At 41.0% G+C, this 17,657-nt stretch overlaps 2 protein-coding genes across 2 annotated transcripts; one reads left to right on the top strand and one right to left on the bottom strand.

Moving 5' to 3' along the window:
• Positions 1 to 1,479: 1,479 nt before the first annotated feature.
• On the top strand, positions 1,480 to 5,595 carry LOC122841543 (BTB/POZ domain-containing protein 2). The gene is made up of 9 exons (XM_044134928.1): positions 1,480 to 2,097; positions 2,184 to 2,303; positions 2,390 to 2,546; positions 3,075 to 3,180; positions 3,275 to 3,472; positions 3,571 to 3,763; positions 3,934 to 4,021; positions 4,288 to 4,434; positions 4,563 to 5,595. Exons 1-9 carry the CDS (start codon positions 1,535 to 1,537, stop codon positions 4,722 to 4,724), a joined length of 1,734 nt encoding a protein of 577 aa, XP_043990863.1. The 5' UTR covers positions 1,480 to 1,534; the 3' UTR covers positions 4,725 to 5,595.
• A 1,756-nt stretch (positions 5,596 to 7,351) lies between these two features.
• LOC122841542 (elongation factor 2) lies at positions 7,352 to 17,291 on the bottom strand. Its single transcript, XM_044134927.1, has 14 exons — positions 17,141 to 17,291; positions 15,240 to 15,454; positions 14,367 to 14,548; positions 14,077 to 14,288; positions 13,807 to 13,985; positions 12,711 to 12,816; positions 12,375 to 12,627; positions 12,058 to 12,253; positions 11,323 to 11,446; positions 10,979 to 11,221; positions 9,726 to 10,079; positions 9,451 to 9,633; positions 8,817 to 8,949; positions 7,352 to 8,179 (listed from the first exon to the last, which is right to left on the bottom strand). Exons 1-14 carry the CDS (start codon positions 17,141 to 17,143, stop codon positions 7,986 to 7,988), a joined length of 2,577 nt encoding a protein of 858 aa, XP_043990862.1. The 5' UTR covers positions 17,144 to 17,291; the 3' UTR covers positions 7,352 to 7,985.
• Positions 17,292 to 17,657: the final 366 nt, after the last annotated feature.

Here is a 17,657-nt window from a genome sequence, read left to right as displayed (position 1 = left end):
GTGGCTGAAAATCAAGAAACAAACTTTGAAATTCCCAGAATGTTATTTAAAATCAAACAGAAATTAATTGATGTGGAAGACAACTTGGTCTTAGACTGAAGGGACTGAAACACAGACGAATCAAACATTTTATTCCTCTCACCAGCCTGACTGACCTCTAATGTAAACATAAGATGAATTACTAGTATTGTTAAAACTATTTACTGCATTTTTTTCTCAACAAATCTATTATTACCTTTGCAGACTGAAGGAAAGGAAAAAGGTTGAAACAACAAACGAGTAAAACACAGTTTTACAGTGCAGAATATGGTGACAAAATATACTCATTCACACTTTTCAAATGTGTCCTTTTCATTCACAAAAGTCGGGGGTATGTGTAGGACAACCTGATCACAACTGTCTGTATTTTATTGCTCACTGTCCAAGTCCATTTTCCGAAGTCTCATTTAGTTTCTAACATGGAAACTCTACTACCCAACAATACATGAAAATTTGTAACCCGATTGCACTTTGAAAATCTTGAACTGCATGTCAATGAATCACAATTTGTGAATGACTTTTGGGGCTGCACGGTGGCACTGGGGCCTTGTTTTGAGACTGTTCTAGGTTCAGTTCCATTGGGAACAACTTCCAAAAATATGGTTGATTTTATTAACTGGTTTCTCTAAAATTGTCCTCAGATATGAGTGTGCATGGTTATATTTCCTTGCAGTCTGTCCAAGGTGTATTCCACCCAATGGCTACTAGAGAGTGGCACCAGCTGTTTGTGATCTTACAAGCATCTGCAAGTAGATGATGGATGGTTGAATTACTTTTACTCTTGTTTGACTGCTTTGTATCAAAATCCTTTTCAGTGATCTACCTTTGTTCCTTTCAGTGAAGCAGATACTTTGGTGTTAAAGAACTCAATGGTAAAGCAATTACAGTAGAAAGAAAAAGTAAAATCCCAGAGTCAGGAAAAGCTTGTAACAGAAACACGTAAGTCACGTTATTGCTTGGATTTTAGTCGGTGCGTTTTGCATCCAGTGAAAACAAACATGTTAACAAATAAACTGGACAGTATGCTGTAAGTTTAGTTTTATTTCCACAGTTGCGGTCTTGAAGTTGAGTTGAAGTTTAACTTGAGTTGCGGAAATAAAATCCCGAGTCCTCAGCGTCCAAGTCCGAGATGAGACCGAAATCATCAAAAAATGGTCTCGAGACCAGTCTCGAGTACTACAACACTGCTAGCTTAAATATAATAATTTATAGGCCTTAATTTTGAGAAACATATTGCATCCAATTACTTTTAAAAGGTATTTTGGCTTAAACATTTAAGTTTTATGTATGATTCATCGTCTGCCTAGTCATTACTAAATATATTTTAGAAAGGATCAAAGTTTTTCTTGCAATTTTACTGGAAAAAAACGTTTTTGGAAGCATTTTATTGAATTAGGAGTTGTGATTCAGACAACAAATTGCAGTACCTGAAATTATCGCCAGGGGGAATAAAAGGTCAGCATGAGTGTGTGGACCACTGCAATTACGGAAAGCGATGAAGTTTGTTGTTTACGCCTACAGCAGGGTGAAGATGGCCGCTGGAGACAACAGCGGCAGGCTTCCTTGCCTTAGTTTCTCCGGCCCGGGCCCTTTGGGGAATAGCCAGCCCAGCAACAGCGTTTTCTCAATGCCAGCATCCAACGGGGGAGCGGTCGGTGCAGCCGGGGGAGTACAAGGAACTGCGAGGCGACCCAACCCGCAGCTGGGGCCTGGCGGGGCAGACGGCAGCGGCGTTTCGAGCGGAGCTCCGCTGACTGCGCAGAACCCTCTGCAGCCGCCCGCTGCGGCAGGTGCTGCTTCTGCGGCAGCGGGAGCCATGGCCTCCCCCGCGTCCAATATGGTAAGCAGCGCAGCTTCGAATGCCTCCCCGGCAACCGCACCGAGCGCTACCCCAGCTGCAGCGTCCGTGCTAGTGTACAGAGAGCCGGTGTACAACTGGCAGGCGACAAAGAGCACCGTCAAGGAGAGGTTTGCATTTCTCTTCAACAACGAGGTGCTGAGTGACGTTCATTTCTTGGTTGGCAAAGGTATGGGTGTTCAGAGAATACCAGCTCACAGGTAAGAGGATTAGCTTCAGCAGAAACAAAACTGCTTGAAAAGACCGAGCTGACCCCTCCTCTGTTGTTGTTGCTGTGGCGTGTCAGGTTTGTCCTGGCAGTGGGCAGCGCAGTGTTTGATGCTATGTTCAACGGTGGCATGGCGACCACTTCCACGGAAATTGAACTTCCTGATGTGGAACCCGCTGCTTTTTTGGCCCTGCTAAAGTAATGAGTTTAAAAAAATATATTATTTTCATATCTTTTTTAAATCTATGTTTTACTGCTAATAGCAACTATGTCTTCTGTTTCAGGTTCCTGTATTCTGATGAAGTCCAGATCGGGCCTGAGACTGTGATGACTACACTGTATACAGCCAAAAAGTATGCGGTTCCTGCCCTGGAGGCTCACTGTGTGGAGTTCTTGAAGAAAAACCTCAGAGCAGACAACGCTTTCATGCTCCTTACACAGGTCGGCTTCCTTACCTTAAGATTCAGGATCTACAGCTCCAGATGAGTTATATTTGTTGAAACGCTTAGTTTGAGTGTAGATTTAAAAAAAAATAAATCCATTCTTATATTTGGTTGAAGTGTTTTTCCTAATTTCTCTGAATGAGAAAAGAGAATATGAAAAATGTATCTTTTTTTATATCTAGACTTTATTCCCCTCAACTTTCATTCATGTGTTCATTGTCCATTATCTGTCGGTCTATCAATGTATTTTTGTCCATTGGTTTGTCAGTCTCTTTGTCCATCTAACCATGTATCTGTTTATCCATCCATAAATGGCAATTTCATAGTGAACTTCGTCATTTACAATTAAAAATTTGCTGAGAAATTTGAAGAATTAGACTTTGCAGTCCTGGAATTTGGGAATAGTTTTATGTTCTATAATATGTATTTGTCAAAATAAGAAACTTATTTCTAAGTGCAAAATAAGTCAAAACATACAAATAAGACGGCAGTTTTAAAAGTCTGATAAGCTGTCATGTTGTTTTAGGCTCGTTTGTTTGATGAGCCGCAGCTTGCCAGCCTGTGTTTGGAGAACATTGACAAGAACACCGGAGATGCTCTTGCTGCTGAGGGGTTCACAGACATAGATCTGGGTAAAGACTCACTTTAAATTTTGGTCATCATTGCTTCATGTTGCATTTAGTTATTACAATGTTGTTTTAAAAACGTCACATTTATCTCCTTCAGATACTTTGGTGGCGGTGTTGGAGAGGGACACTTTAGGAGTAAGAGAGGTGCGTTTGTTTGGCGCTGCCGTTCGCTGGGCTGAGGCGGAGGCTCGCAGGCAGCAGCTGCAGCCCACTCCCGAGAACATGCGCAAAGTCCTGGGAAAATCTCTCACGCTCATCCGCTTCCCTCTCATGACCATAGAGGAGTTTGCAGCAGGTTAAGATGAGCACACCCATTAACCGCATCCGTTTTACTTTCAAATCACTGCTCTGACGTTGAAGTCTGTTTTTGTGGTTCATGTCATGATCCTCCAGGTCCTGCCCAGTCTAATATTCTAACCGACAGAGAGGTGGTGAGTCTCTTCCTCCACTTTACAGTGAACCCAAAGCCTCGTGTCGATTTCATCGACCGTCCTCGCTGCTGCCTCCGTGGGAAGGAGTGCAGCATCACCCGTTTTGGCCAGGTGGAGAGCCGCTGGGGCTACAGCGGGACAAGCGACCGCATAAGGTGTGTTGAGATCAGGGCTGTCAGGTCTTGCATTACTTTACGTTATGTAAAGAACTTTAGCTAATGGCTTGCCAGTGCTGTAGGCTGGTTGCGACAAATGTCTTACTTATAAACTGTAAACTCTAAGAAGCTATTTTGTAAAATTATATTCACCTCACTTTGTTTTACAGGTTTTCTGTTAACAGAAGGATTTTTGTGGTTGGATTTGGACTTTATGGCTCCATACACGGACCTACAGACTACCAAGTCAATATACAGGTACCGGCCCAGTATTTACAGCGTCTTTTAAAAATATTCATGCCTTGAGATTTGTTCACGTTTTCACATTAAAACTACAAACCTGTGTATAACTACAACACCTGGTAAGACATAATTGTTGGGTGAGAGAAAAATGTAATTGAAACAAAATGCAGAACGGTTTATGTAATATAAATAATTTGAGAAGGCACTGTACTTGTATGAGGCAAATCTTTGCATATTTTTAGTGGTTTTATGCGATCTAGAGTATTTGTGCTCCGTTGTAGATAATCCACACAGACAGCAACACGGTGCTGGGGCAGAATGACACAGGCTTCAGCTGTGACGGGTCAGCAAACACCTTCAGAGTCATGTTCAAGGAACCAGTCGAGATTCTACCCAACGTCAACTACACTGCCTGTGCCACACTGAAGGTCAGCAAGAAGAGAGACGGAGAGAAATGATTAATATGAGAAAGAACCCACAGATTTGGAAGTGTTTACTCATCTTGCGCTGTGTGTGTGTGTGTGTGTGTGTGTGTGTGTGTGTGTGTGTCTGACAGGGTCCAGACTCTCATTACGGGACCAAGGGAATGCGAAAGGTAACACATGAGTCATCCTCCACCGGCACAAAGACCTGTTTCACCTTCTGCTACGCGGCGGGCAACAACAACGGCACGTCGGTAGAAGACGGACAGATCCCAGAGGTCATCTTCTACACATAGTCACCTCAGACGTCCCAGCGATCTTCCATCAAATGTGACAACCCGACACCAGCGCAAGGCCACACCTCAGCAGCCATACTGGGGACTAATCTGTCAGACTTCAGTCTGTTCCCTCCTCACAGGGCGACTGCTAGCTGCACGGGAGGACAAATGGCTGGTAGACGGTGTGGGTTGTTATGCGAGACGAAGTCAGTCGTTTGACGTGCTGCCACCTCCCTTAGTGCTCTAGATTTATAAACCAGCTCCGAGAAGGATTGAGAGATGTTAGGGAGGGGGTCTCTCAGATTATTCACAGTATCTTTGTCACTGCTTCGGGTTGACAGCATAAAGCTTGACACTGAATTTTTCTTAAGCTGTAGGATTCTCCTGCTCCACCGCTTTAGCGCAAAGGAGACTGAACTGTATGAATGTACAGTTTATCAAATTTGCCAAGATAAAGTCCTTGTAGCGTTTTGTACAGAGTCGACTCTGCATCAACTGTAACTTCCACACACTGATGGACCTCATAGGCTTTCATGAAAACTTGTCAAATTTGAACCAAACTTCATAATAATGTCAAGAGTATGACTAAGGTGAGCGTTTTTCTGTTTTTTACTTAACAGTACAATCTGTGATATCTTGTGTCTTTGCTTGGTAGTTGCCTATACCCGGTATACATTGCACTTCTTGGCCTTGCCTTCGTTTATTTTGTTGCTCTATGGATGCACACTAACTCTTCAGATTTTTTTAAGCTTTACTTTAAAAGTTGTGGGTGGAAGAGATTTTTTCTTTCTCTTGGTGCTGAAGTTGATGGGTTGTATATTAAAGTGGCATTTATTAACATTATATATGTAACTTGAAATAAATGGCAATTAAATGAGGAAAAAAAAAATGATGTGTAGCTTTTTTTTTTTATAACAGCTTATTGAAATGGGACGGGATTAACCACTACCATGTACAATAAGTTGGATAGAAATACTAAAATTACAGAAGGAGTCAGAACTTACATTATATATATATATATATATTTTCTCTTTCCTCAAGCTTCTTACAACTGCAAATTAATTTAGCAATTTCTTTCATCCAGAACTGGTTAGATTTCTATTTATTTATTTATTTTTTTTAGTTTATCCCACAAACAGGGTTTTGTGGTCAAAGTTTATTCCCAGAAGCATTGGCTTTGTTAGTAAGCATCTCTAATTCACTTGGGGGGACTTTCCATCAAGAAGACCTATTCTAAACTTTAGCTTCCTGGCTGATGCCTTTTTAGATGTTGCTTTAACATTTCTTCACAATGCCATGCATGTTTGTAATTTTTTATTTTTTATTTTTATTTTTTTTAGCAAATCAACCTCGCTACATTTTGTAGTTCACAGTTGTGATCAGGCTTTCTGCCTTGTTCCCTCAAATCTGATGATGGTCATTAAGATCCCCAAAAATTTTTTAGCCCGTATATACTAAGATTTTTTTTTTATCTCTAAGCGCAATTGCGAACTGCAATTTGGCTTTTAATTTTGAAGTTATAGCTTATTTCTTTCTGAGTGGTGGTCAAGGGTTTGTTTCACTACGAATATGTAAATAACTTTTCCACATACGGCCAGCATCAATATGCTTTTGCCATCAATATGCCCAATTTGCACCGACAATGTTTATTTCTTTATACAGTCTCTGAATATATGACCTTGGTATTTTGCAATTGCGCCCAGGGACAATTGAAGCTTGTGGAGGTTCAATATTATTGAACGAGTAAATTCTCAATCAAAATCAACGCTTTGTATTGGCTTGAAAATGCAATACTTTAAAAGTGCTGTCAAATATGGTCTATGATTATATTGTGGTTGCGTTAGACTTCACTCACATGGTTTTTCCTTTACCAATATAAAGAATATTTTGCCACTGATGTCATAGAATGTAAATTATATATATATATATAAAAACTAAACTAACATTTTAAAGCGTATGAATCATGGTTTCTGCGACAGAGGGGTCATGAGCTTGATGCTGTCCTGCCTTAGTATCAGTAGCTTTGTATCATAATCATGATCCAATTGGAGTGTAACTGAATTTGAATGTCTGTCCAATTGGTCTGATTTGATTGTGCAGTATATTCCTGTATATAAATTGGATCTGTTTGTCTTCAGATGACAGTTGTTTTAAATTGTGACTATATAAGTAACTAAACTGAAAGTAGCTGGCATTTTATCTCAGATATTTGAGGGATGGGAGGATCTGTTACACAGCATCTGTGATAGGGAGAATTTCTATTTCTGTTTTTTTTTTTTTTCTCATTTTTGTTAGATCTGATCTAAAGGAAATGAGAAGAGGGAATTGTTTTGTACAAGGCTTCATAAACGTCTGATGAAATCTGGGTAACTCATTAAATCTTAAAAAGTTGAATAATAAGATTACTCACTGTTTGTTACTTTAGACCTTCTTTATCAGTAGAAACCAGCTGAAATAGGTCAAATTAAAATAACTTGTGTTCCACCTGCGCTCTGCACGGTGCAGACACAATGCAGCCTCTCCTTCACTGTGGACGTCATCGTAAAAGGCGGAAGACACTGAAAATAGGCCATGATTTTCAAAAGTCGGTGAGTTAAATTGCTGAAGGTGTGCCAAAAACAAAATCTCACATCGCAGCAACAGCAGATGTTGGGAATCGGGTTTATTTATGGACTCTAATCATTTAAAAATACTTCCATCGTGACTCAGATGCGATGCTTGGGATCAAATCGTTTCACTTTTTTTTTTATTATTTCTCGCCGTTTTAGGAGAGAACAGAATCTCAGGAGTCACATTTTTATTATTTTCTTTATTTTATTTCATTACATCCACCGAACAAAAGCTCCTGTTCAGTCGGTTTTACTTCTGTAACACTTTTTTTTTGTGGTTTCTGTGGTTTATATCTGGCCATGATCCATTTATAAGCATTATTGCAGCAGTATCACAGTGCACTGTACAGGCCCACCCAAGCAGATATGTGGAAGGAAAGGAGGGATGAATTAAAATAACCAAAGAAATGAGGCATAACTGCCTTGATCCAATTGTTTTCTAAAACCCTCACCCTAGGCACTTGGTGTACAGTAGCTGTGAAATGACAAGAAAAAAAACAGCGTCACTGCTCCCACTACCTTACAGTTAAAGCTTTGAACTGCTCTGGGCTCCAAGTTAAAAATAAACTAACTTTGTGATGAATCTTTAAGCCTGTGCAGTGGTTTTTAAAGTGCCCATGGGGTGGGGTTTTGTGTTGATTTGGTATTTTATAATCCAGAAGTCGAGAGTTTACAATTTGTCCAAGTAGTTGTCGAGGGCCGGTATGCCCTCCTTCAGACCTTTGCGTTTCCTAATTTCACTGACGACTTGGAAGGGTTTACTGGTAACGTCGCTGGGATCACCCGGGAGGATCTGCCAGTGGTCAAACACACACTGAGGAAAGGCCTGTCCACCAGTGTTACTGCGCAGGTCAGCTGTGAAACCTGAAGACGGAAAAACACATGGGAAAAATTAGTTTTTAATAATAAAAGTACTTTTATTGTACAGTTATATATTTATCATAAGAGAAACTCTTGCTGTGTATCTGTTCACTGACTGACTGTAGATATGTAGCAGTACTTTGCAAATATATTCACACTCCTTGATGTTTTTCACATTTTTCTCAACCAGCTTTAGTATACCTTATTAAGTGTGTATGTGATTGACTGAGGAACAAACAATTGCAAAGTAGAAAGAAAACGACAAGAGTTGTAAAAATAAAAATATGAAAAGTGAAGCTGGAATTTGTATTGTATCCCCTTGAGGTAACACTATGAAGAAAAGTTTTTTTCTACCTGTTTTGCATACCTAAAACACTGTGAACCATGTGTCACAGTTGGGTTGCTGTGTTCATACCAGCAACCAGCTTCAGGGTGAAGCACAGAGTTGCTGATACATCCAAATATTTGACCTTGCATGTAACACGTGGAATTTAGCTAGCAGTTTAGTGAACTTCAATTTATTTAGGCATAATTTAGAGGAACTTTGGTTGCAATCTCAGAAAATGGGGAAAAAAAGCTCACATTTACTATCACTGAGCTCAGATTCAATTTGAGGGAGGATTTAATAAAAGCGACCTACCAAAGGATTCATTGACTGGCAGGTATGCTTTCACCACAAACATGGGAGTTCCAATAACTTGGGATTCCTCAAAGACGTGTCCACGCTTCTTGTTTAGCACACCGTAGATCCCACCGACCACCTGCTCTGGGCACTGCACGGAGCGAAGGCACAGAAACAAGCGTACTATTGTTAAAGTGCAAAAAATACACAACCTCTCAAGCCCGTCTAAAAATAAAAACTATGAAAATGTCCGCTGTGAAATACAAGGTGTATTTATTATTGCAATTGCAATTAGGCTATTCACATCTTCCATTTTCAGACATTACTGTTGTACATATTTGTTGTAAGATGTGGCGGAAAAAAGATGCAATTTCCAAAATAATCTACCTAAGGGTGACTTTGAATGCATCCATAACATTGGTATTAAGTAGTTAACAGAAAGCAAAACATATTGAAGTTTCTTAAAAGGAACCGGGACATCCACAGACTTTTTTAGTTGATCCCTTTTAGGAGACAACTACGAGAAGACTGACTGAAATGCCTTTAACCCTCTAACAGATGTAACAGACAGTGGTTGATTCTTGCAGCTTCTTTGTCAACTCGTGTGTTTTTCTGAATGCTTTTAGAGCTGATCTGAATCCTATCTCCATACCTGTATCTCCACAAGGTAAACCGGCTCCATGAGGCGAGGCTGGGCTGTGAGCTGGCAGGCATACAGGACCTTGCGAGCTGTAGGGATAATCTGACCTCCACCGCGGTGAATAGCATCTGTGTGTAGCGTGACATCATGGATGTCAAATCGGATAGCGCGCATATTTTCTTCACATAGGGCGCCCTAAGGGGTGAGAACGTCAGTGATTACCAGATAACTAATGACATACAGCAGAACTATAACTAAACAGAAGAGACGACGACAGGTCAATGCACCTCTTTGGTTGCCCACTGGAAACCAGCCACCATGCTGTCCTTGATCTCATTGAGGTACTGGACTCCCTTTGTGATGTCTATCAGCAGATTGGGCCCGGTTCCATCGGGACCAAAACACCAGATCTTCCTGGCCTCTGTCACCTCCCACTCGTACTTTTCAGCGAGGTAGCGCGCGCGAGCTTTGAGCTCCTGCCGAGCGGTGACCTCCCCTTTCTCGATGTCTTCGGCCAGGCCGTCCGGGAACGGACGGGACTTCATGAAGAGACGATTGTGCTTGTTGGGTGACTTTGACAAACACATCTGATCTGACTCCTCTGTCACTGTCTCTCGGTAAGACACCACCGGATCGGATTTCTAAAACAGAGGACAGGAGGAGGATCAGAGCATGTGTGGAACCGCAACCATACGATGACCAAATGAGGATATTGAAGAGTCTGTAGGTCAGTGGAGTCAAACTCATTTTCACTTTGGACCACGTTGAGATCAAGATTTCATTGTTGTTTCATTGCTGCTTTTTTGCAATCAAAATCACAGATTTTGTGGTGCTAATTTTGAAAGAAATGCAAGGAATATTACAATATTTTACTTATGTATGACAGCAAATGCGACTTTTGTTACTCACCGTATCGATCTCTGACTACAACTTGACATCATGTAAAAATGAAGTCACAACAATAAAAGTAAGAAATACTGCCACCTGCATGTGGGAGTTAGAAGTCACTTATTATACCCAATGTTTTTGACCCTTTTTGCAGAAAATGTGCAATAAACTCTCAGTTATGCAGCAGCACAAACAAACACAGGTGTATGTTGTTTTGCGTGAATTTCTGTGATTGTGGAATTGCAAAAACCTTCAGGAACTGTTCCATTTAATTTGATAAGTGGAGTCTAGAAGGCCACATAATAAGCTACGGCAGGCCGGATTTAGCCAAGCTTTGAGCGATATAGGTTATGCTAATTTCCATGTAGACAGTGTTTTGTGGAAACTGTTGAAAGAAACTTGTATACAAAGTATACAAAAATATATGTATACTTTTATATGATAGAGCTGGGTAATGTAAACTTAAAAGTAGGTGTATGTAATCTTTAGTCACTCGAATCAAATGTAAGATTTTTAAAATATGCTGTGTTAAATAATTTGTCACTGTGTTTTGTCTCAATAGATCATCATCTTTCAACCAACATCCAGCATTCCTCCTCTGACGTCCTGACCACCAAGTCATTATATCAGAAAAAAAATCTTCTCCATCCACCTTGATTGGAATGCAGGCATGGTCCTCCTCCAGGTCTTTGAGGCAGATTTCCAGGTGCAGCTCTCCCGCCCCGGCGACGATGTGCTCTCCGGACTCCTCGATGATGCACTGCACCATGGGGTCTGATTTGGCCAGGCGCTTCAACCCCTCCACCAGTTTGGGCAAGTCGGCTGGGTTCTTGGCCTCCACGGCGACTCTGACCACGGGGCTCACACTGAACTTCATTACCCTCATGTTGTGGGCCTGAGAAAAAAAAGGGTCATGAGTACTTCTGTATTGTTGTAACAAGAAGCTAATGTTTGCTACAATGTTTATACAAAGTATAAAGAAAAATAATATGCTACCTGTTCAAAGGTGGTAATGGTCCCAGTCTTAATCAGGAACTGGTCAACTCCAACTAGACCCACAATGTTGCCACATGGAACATCTTCAATCGGCTCCACGTACCGACCCATCATCAGAATAGTTCTGCACAAGGAAGCAAGTGAAAGAATCAGCCAACGTTTATTTAACAGAGCCATAATACAATAATACTCATAATTCCTAAACTTTTAGGCATTTTCCTGTAATAGAAGCTTGTGAAAAGTTTACATAAAATGGAATCCAAAAGAGCTCAATCTCTGTAAGGTTTAATACACAGCATCTATCAAAAGCATTGTTTAAGTCTTGATGCAGAGTCACAATTGAATTTCAGTCTGGACTTTGACTGGACTGTTGTATCACAGGAATTTGCTTTGAGCAATAATATATATATATATATTCTAATGTAGCTCTGATTGTATGTTTTAGATTAAAAGTTAATAAAGGTAATTTTATGTTTGTGGCACATTTTCAGCAACAAGGCAAGGTTGTTGAATCTCTGGCACAGCTTCCCCATCTCTGTTAAAGAAACTCAAGATTATTTTAAGAATAGAAGCGTGTGAGTGCCAGGACATTAAGTCACATTTTAATGTAAAAAAAAAATAATAATTTCCTTCCATGTTGGTTTGGAACTACTTTTTGTAGTGAAATAAAGGCCTATGAACAATTTTATTAGGCTGCATAATTTTTAAAAAATTTTTTTGCAAGAACATTCTTACCTCTGGATCGGTTTAATGTACAGATCTTCCTTTTTTCCGGGCGTGAAGTTTGGCCCCATGATTCGCACCTTCAGGCCTGTGGACACGCAGCCAGAAAACACGCGTCCAAAGGCGTAGAAACGCCCCTTGTCGCTTGTCGGGACCATCTTGGAAATATACATCATCAGAGGAGCCTTGGAATCACAGTTCTTGATACCTGACAAAAGAGTTGGGACATGAGAGTCTAAATCTGATGAAGTCAAAGTAAAATGTAGTTAATTATTGAAGCACTATGAAGCATTTAAAATGCTTCTAATTGAATGACGTCAATGTCTGACCCATGGCAGCCTCGTCATCTCCCGGTCCTTCGTAGAGCAGCTCGCAGCGGTACTTCTGTGCCGTGACAGGAGAGGGCAGATGAATGGTGATCATCTGGAGCAAGGCTTCTCCAGCAGGAAGCCAGCGGCGCATCACCGCCTTCAGCAAAGGCTTCCCTTCCTTCTCCTTGTCCTCTGTGTCCAACTTGACATCCAGTTTGTCGATTAGCTTGGCTGTTTCTTCCTTTTTGAAATTCATGATGGCGTCGAACACCTGGAATTGAAAACAGCGACTAAGGAACTAACTTTTGCCGATCCATTTCGCCTCTGAAAACCTCAAACCTGCTTAATTCTCACCTTAAAAATTGGATCCAAAACAAGCTGGCAAAAGGTTCGAGGATATTTCTGACCGTCAGGACCAGAGGCCGTCTTACTGAATTTGCCTGCAGATGGGTCAAAATATCTAGACAAGAACAAAGCGATCAAACACCAGATCAAAACATTAGAAAGTATTCAGATCTAGTTGAGGATGCTACTAAAACATCTTCTCTCCTGAGTACATTTCCTTGTACTTTGCTGTAAAATGTTTTTGTGATGTCATGTAGGAGCAAAATGTTAGTGCTGAGTGTGTTCATTTCTTAGTTCGCTTCTCCTGACATCAAATGAAAGCAGGAGTCGTTTGTACAGGTTAGGATTTAGGAGTTCCTGATGGATTTTAAAAGAATTTCCTTCTGACAGAACATAGCACAGGTTAAGCATTGGCAGGAAAAATATTCGTTTTTTCTTTTCACAGAAAATATTTCTCACTCAGTCATGCTTATTAGCAAAGAGTAAATCACAGACAAAGGTATTGCTGTCATTAACTCTATATTTTTCCATTCCTCGTCAGGATGGGTGATTCTTTGTTTAGCTGTGTCTTTTTTCTTGAAGTAGCAATTGACAAACTTTTTAGTATCATTAACACTCTGCACTATTTGTTTTTCTCTTGAAAGCACTGCTACACCAGTACCTCTCTGTTATTTCTGTCTCCTTGCTTCCTATCAATCTTTAGCCAATTCAGTTCCATTTCTCCCGCTGAAGTTTTGCGGTTCTTTCTTACTGTCGCCACATGCCTACTCAGTCCCAGGAGTTGCTGCAGAGTTAAGAGCTTGATGCAATCTAATGAGCATCATCACGAGATGAATAAGTTTTTAAAATAAACTTCTCAACGTAAATCCTGATGTATCAATGCCTGGTTCAAAGGTCAATAACGTGAGTTCAGCACTGATTTTATTTTTTACCTTTTGTCATCATTTTGATCACATAAACTCTAAGAAGGGAGAAAAGTGACCTGATGATCATGACTTCTGTAAAAGATTACAATAGCATCCTGCACCTCGGACAGCTTAACTCCTTCTATCATAATAAGAGTATGAATGGATGACTTTGCAAGTCTGCTCTTATTTTTTTTTACCTGTCTCCCCACAGCTTCTTCATCATGTCCTCCACTTTCTTGCACCTCTCTGCCGGCCCCTTCTGAGTGGCTCCTTTCGCTGCAAATTTAGCGACGTACATCTCCGCAAACTGCTTCAACGTGAAGGCCCAGCCGTGGAGGCCGGAGCCGAATCCAACTGTTCCGATAACGGGGTCAATCTGACAAAGATTTTTACCTTTAACTTTTAAATTTTTTTTTTATTTTTTATGAAAGAAGTGTATTGCTGTGGCAGCTGTGTACGGGCTTCACCATAATGCTCCCCATGGGTCCCCCTTCATCTTCTCCGTAGGTGGAGATGATGACGTTGACATTCTCCACGATGCGCTGAAACGTCTGGTAGAGCTCGTCTGGCTCCAGCTGCAGCTCCAGCAGGGCCCGGTCCATCTTGTTCATCATCAGGACCGGCTTGATGCGTTCGGCGATGGCCTGCCGCAGTACGGTCTCAGTCTGGACGCACACACCTGTCCAGAGAGGCGAGAGAGGTGACCCTCTGCCTACAGGCGGAGCATTAAAGAGCAGGTTACAGTTCACGTGATTACCTGAGACACAGTCCACCACCACCAGGGCGCCATCTGTGACTCTGAGGGCAGCAGTGACCTCAGAAGAGAAATCAACGTGACCCGGGGAATCAATCAGGTTGATGAGGAAGCCGCTGCCGTCTTTACTCTGCTTGATGAACGCCAAGTCATTCTCTTCAAGCTCGTAGTACAAAGAGATTGCCCTGAGAGAGAAACAACGCGAGACACGTTCATTGTACACTTAGGTAATTTTAGCTAAAAAACTCAAGCTAAAACACCGTTAAAAATCCAGAATCAATCTCATTGCATAAAAGTTAACATTAACTTGCCAGTCATCAAGTGACATAAATATTTGATCCCCTTTGTAGAAACATGGCTTCTACAAATTGATCAGGTCCCAAAGGAGCACCGAGGATGATTGAATGAGTTAAAAGTTAGCACAAACTATGCAGAAGAGCAAACTATCTCTTCCAGAGAATTATGCCTTTTATTCGGGCTACTTTTAACAAAAGGACTGATGCTTCAACATGTAACCAGAAGCTGAATGTGCTACAGGCCAGTTTCTTTGTTGGTTTTTTTTGAGCGTTCAACCCATGTGTAAAGAAACACACTGCATTTGGAAATGTAGGCAATCTCCGTCTTAAGGTTGACCTCCACACTGAAAGGCATTTTTTAGAAAGTAGTCCAACAAAGACTTTTGTTTTTTGAGCTTGTAACATTATTCCACCCAACACAAAAAGAAAGAAAAAAAAACCTTGCTGCCCATTTGCACTGAATGACTTATTAATGGATGATATTTCATTGTGTTGCATTTTAACCTGAGTTATGTCTGTCATTTTCACTGTTTAATAGAATCATTCATGATTTAAGACATGTGTGTCCAGGCACACATACGTTGATTTAATAGTGATGCAGCGCTCCTGCTCGTCTTTGCGTGTGTCCGTAAAGCGGGTCTCCCCGGCCCGGGCTGAGGCTATGATCCCAGCCTTGGACACCAGCGAGTCGGTCAGCGTGGACTTCCCGTGATCCACGTGGGCGATCACGGACATGTTCCTGATGTTGGACTTTTTGTCCATGATGGCCCGGATCTGATCCACAGTGAAGTTCACCTGTGGGGAGTGGGTTACATGTCACATGTTGCAATCATTTACGCACAACCAGCAGCAGAGGTCCACTTTATTCATCGTATGTTTCTATTTATGTCACGCAGTCACAGCCGCTCCAGGCAGAGTTATAAAAAGAAAGACATGTCTGAAACTGAACCTAGGAGGAAAGAAGTGGTGGTGGTGGTGGAGGGAGGGTGCGGATTTTGCCTTATGGCTGAAGCAACGAATCAGGAATTACTGAGTCACTATCCAGCCGAATGGGTCGAGTTGGACCTCTTTCTAGAATTTCTCTGCTCTAAAGCCAACTACTGCTTTAAAATGTTTACCCCAAAGAAGCATACAAGCTGTTACTGAAGCCAAGAAAACTATAAAATGGAATTTGAAAATGTCATATTACAATAACAGACTGTTCCTACTACTGAGTTTGCACTAATGATCATATATTGCATGTAGAAGGATGGATTTCCAAGATCCCAAGGTATGTCATGGTATTTGTAATAGGCTTATCTTACAGTTTAAGAGGACTAAAAGCTAAATACTCCTACAGATAATGGTAGAAATAAAAGTACTAATGTCTTTGGGACTAAAGAAGCTTTAGTTTGAAACTTCATAACCAGTTTATCTTATGGTTTGGAAAGATTAAAGGCAAAATAAAATAAAATAAAATAAAATAAGAATAAAATAAAATAAAATTACAAAATCAAATCATGGCAATGGATATTTATATAAATTACAAGTCATACCTTGGCACAAAATATTAGTTGCCAAGTTTATATCACAGTTGAGTATCTTGGGCAATAAATAAACAAATAATGAAAAAAAAAAGAATAAAATATGGATCTTGAAATGGAAGCCTTAATTAAATCAAATATATTACTTAACCAGTTTGTCTCACAGCTTTGGAGTATTATAGATTTTTTTAAAAAACAAATAAAAAAATACAGAGATAAACGCAAGAATCCTTACTTTGATATGCAATATTTCTTGAATTTCATTTAGAGTGAAATTTGTACAAATAATGAAGTCTGACCCAGATCTAGTCCAAAGAATTAGTCCACAAATATTCGATATCCTGTTTACTAAACACAACAAAGCACATCTACATGATTATAACTAATGACTAAATAGACAACGTTGTGTATCTCTCCAGACGACGTCTTGCTTTCGGCCTATATGTAATTTCATATTTTAACGCGATCACATTAAACAGAGTGACGCAGTCTCCTTTAATCCGCCGTAATTCCTTAATTCAGTAAACCCACGATTCGCCGCACGTTTCACGGACATGTCAGCTCCCTGACAGTGTGTTTCCCTTTCTCCACAGCCCGACAGCATTTCTGCAGCCCTGTCCGATATTAAAGGCTTTGCGGTGGACGTCACAGAGAGGCTAAGCAGGGCCGCGCAGTAAAGGCCACAGCCCTGCTTTATCAGACGGCTGCTGCGCATGTTGCAAGCGACCGCAGGCCGAGCCCTTATCTGGTCACACAACACCACCAAACCCCCCGGCATCCATTTCCCACAGCTGACAGGCTCCATCCAGGGCGGCTTGTTGCGCTGTCACGGTTATAACCACGGGTGAAGGTTATTCCGCGGAGCCGCTCACAAACAGGCTTTCGCATCTAAATAATTATAAACGCAGGCTTTATAAAATAATTTTAAAAAATGAATAAAAGCCCGTTTTATACTCACCATGTTGGATTTTGGTCGTGGATCCTGGTATGTGACGGTTTATCGCAGCAGACACTGCCTATGAGGACAGGCAGTCCCGGTGGCGTGAGAGAAGAGACCCGGCTGCTGCTGCGACTGTCGTTTTCAAGTGCAGGTGAGAAGCTGCAGCGGCAGGGGGCGCTGCTGCTCGGAGGTCCCAGCTCGGATCAGGTTTCTGTGTGCAATTTACTGGGTTGACGGTCTCCGTTTGTTTATCCTGACAAAAAAAAAAAAATCAACTTTTTTCTTTCACGTCTTTTCAAAAGTAAAGTTTTAAAAGAATCTTCAAAGTGTGATTTGCGGTGTTTGTTTTCTGCCACACATAGCAAGCTGCAAGCAAAGTTCAATTTTGGTCTCATTTGACCAAAACACCATATTCTACATGTTTGCTTCATGTCCTATCTTATAGCCAATTTTCCATAAAGGCCAGATTTTTTTTTTTTTAACTCTGTCGCCTAAACAGAGTTTTAAAAAAGCACCTAAAGCACTTTGAATTACA

Source organism: Gambusia affinis, linkage group LG12 (genome assembly GCF_019740435.1).
Source record: "Gambusia affinis linkage group LG12, SWU_Gaff_1.0, whole genome shotgun sequence".
Classification (NCBI taxonomy): Eukaryota; Metazoa; Chordata; class Actinopteri; order Cyprinodontiformes; family Poeciliidae; genus Gambusia; species Gambusia affinis.
This window is presented reverse-complemented; position numbering and strand designations above follow the sequence as displayed.

Bases quoted from the DNA above. Each gene is read 5' to 3' on its own strand.
- LOC122841542 (XM_044134927.1), bottom strand. The intron at 11,222-11,322 runs GTAGCATATTAT...TTTTTTTCTCAG, and splicing joins CCATTACCACCTTTGAACAG to GCCCACAACATGAGGGTAAT. The intron at 8,950-9,450 runs GTATGGAGATAG...CGCTCCGTGCAG, and splicing joins TTTACCTTGTGGAGATACAG to TGCCCAGAGCAGGTGGTCGG.
- LOC122841543 (XM_044134928.1), top strand. From the start codon at position 1,535: ATGAAGTTTGTTGTTTACGCCTACAGCAGGGTGAAGATGGCCGCTGGA. The intron at 3,764-3,933 runs GTGTGTTGAGAT...TTTGTTTTACAG, and splicing joins GGGACAAGCGACCGCATAAG to GTTTTCTGTTAACAGAAGGA. The intron at 4,435-4,562 runs GTCAGCAAGAAG...TGTGTCTGACAG, and splicing joins CTGCCTGTGCCACACTGAAG to GGTCCAGACTCTCATTACGG.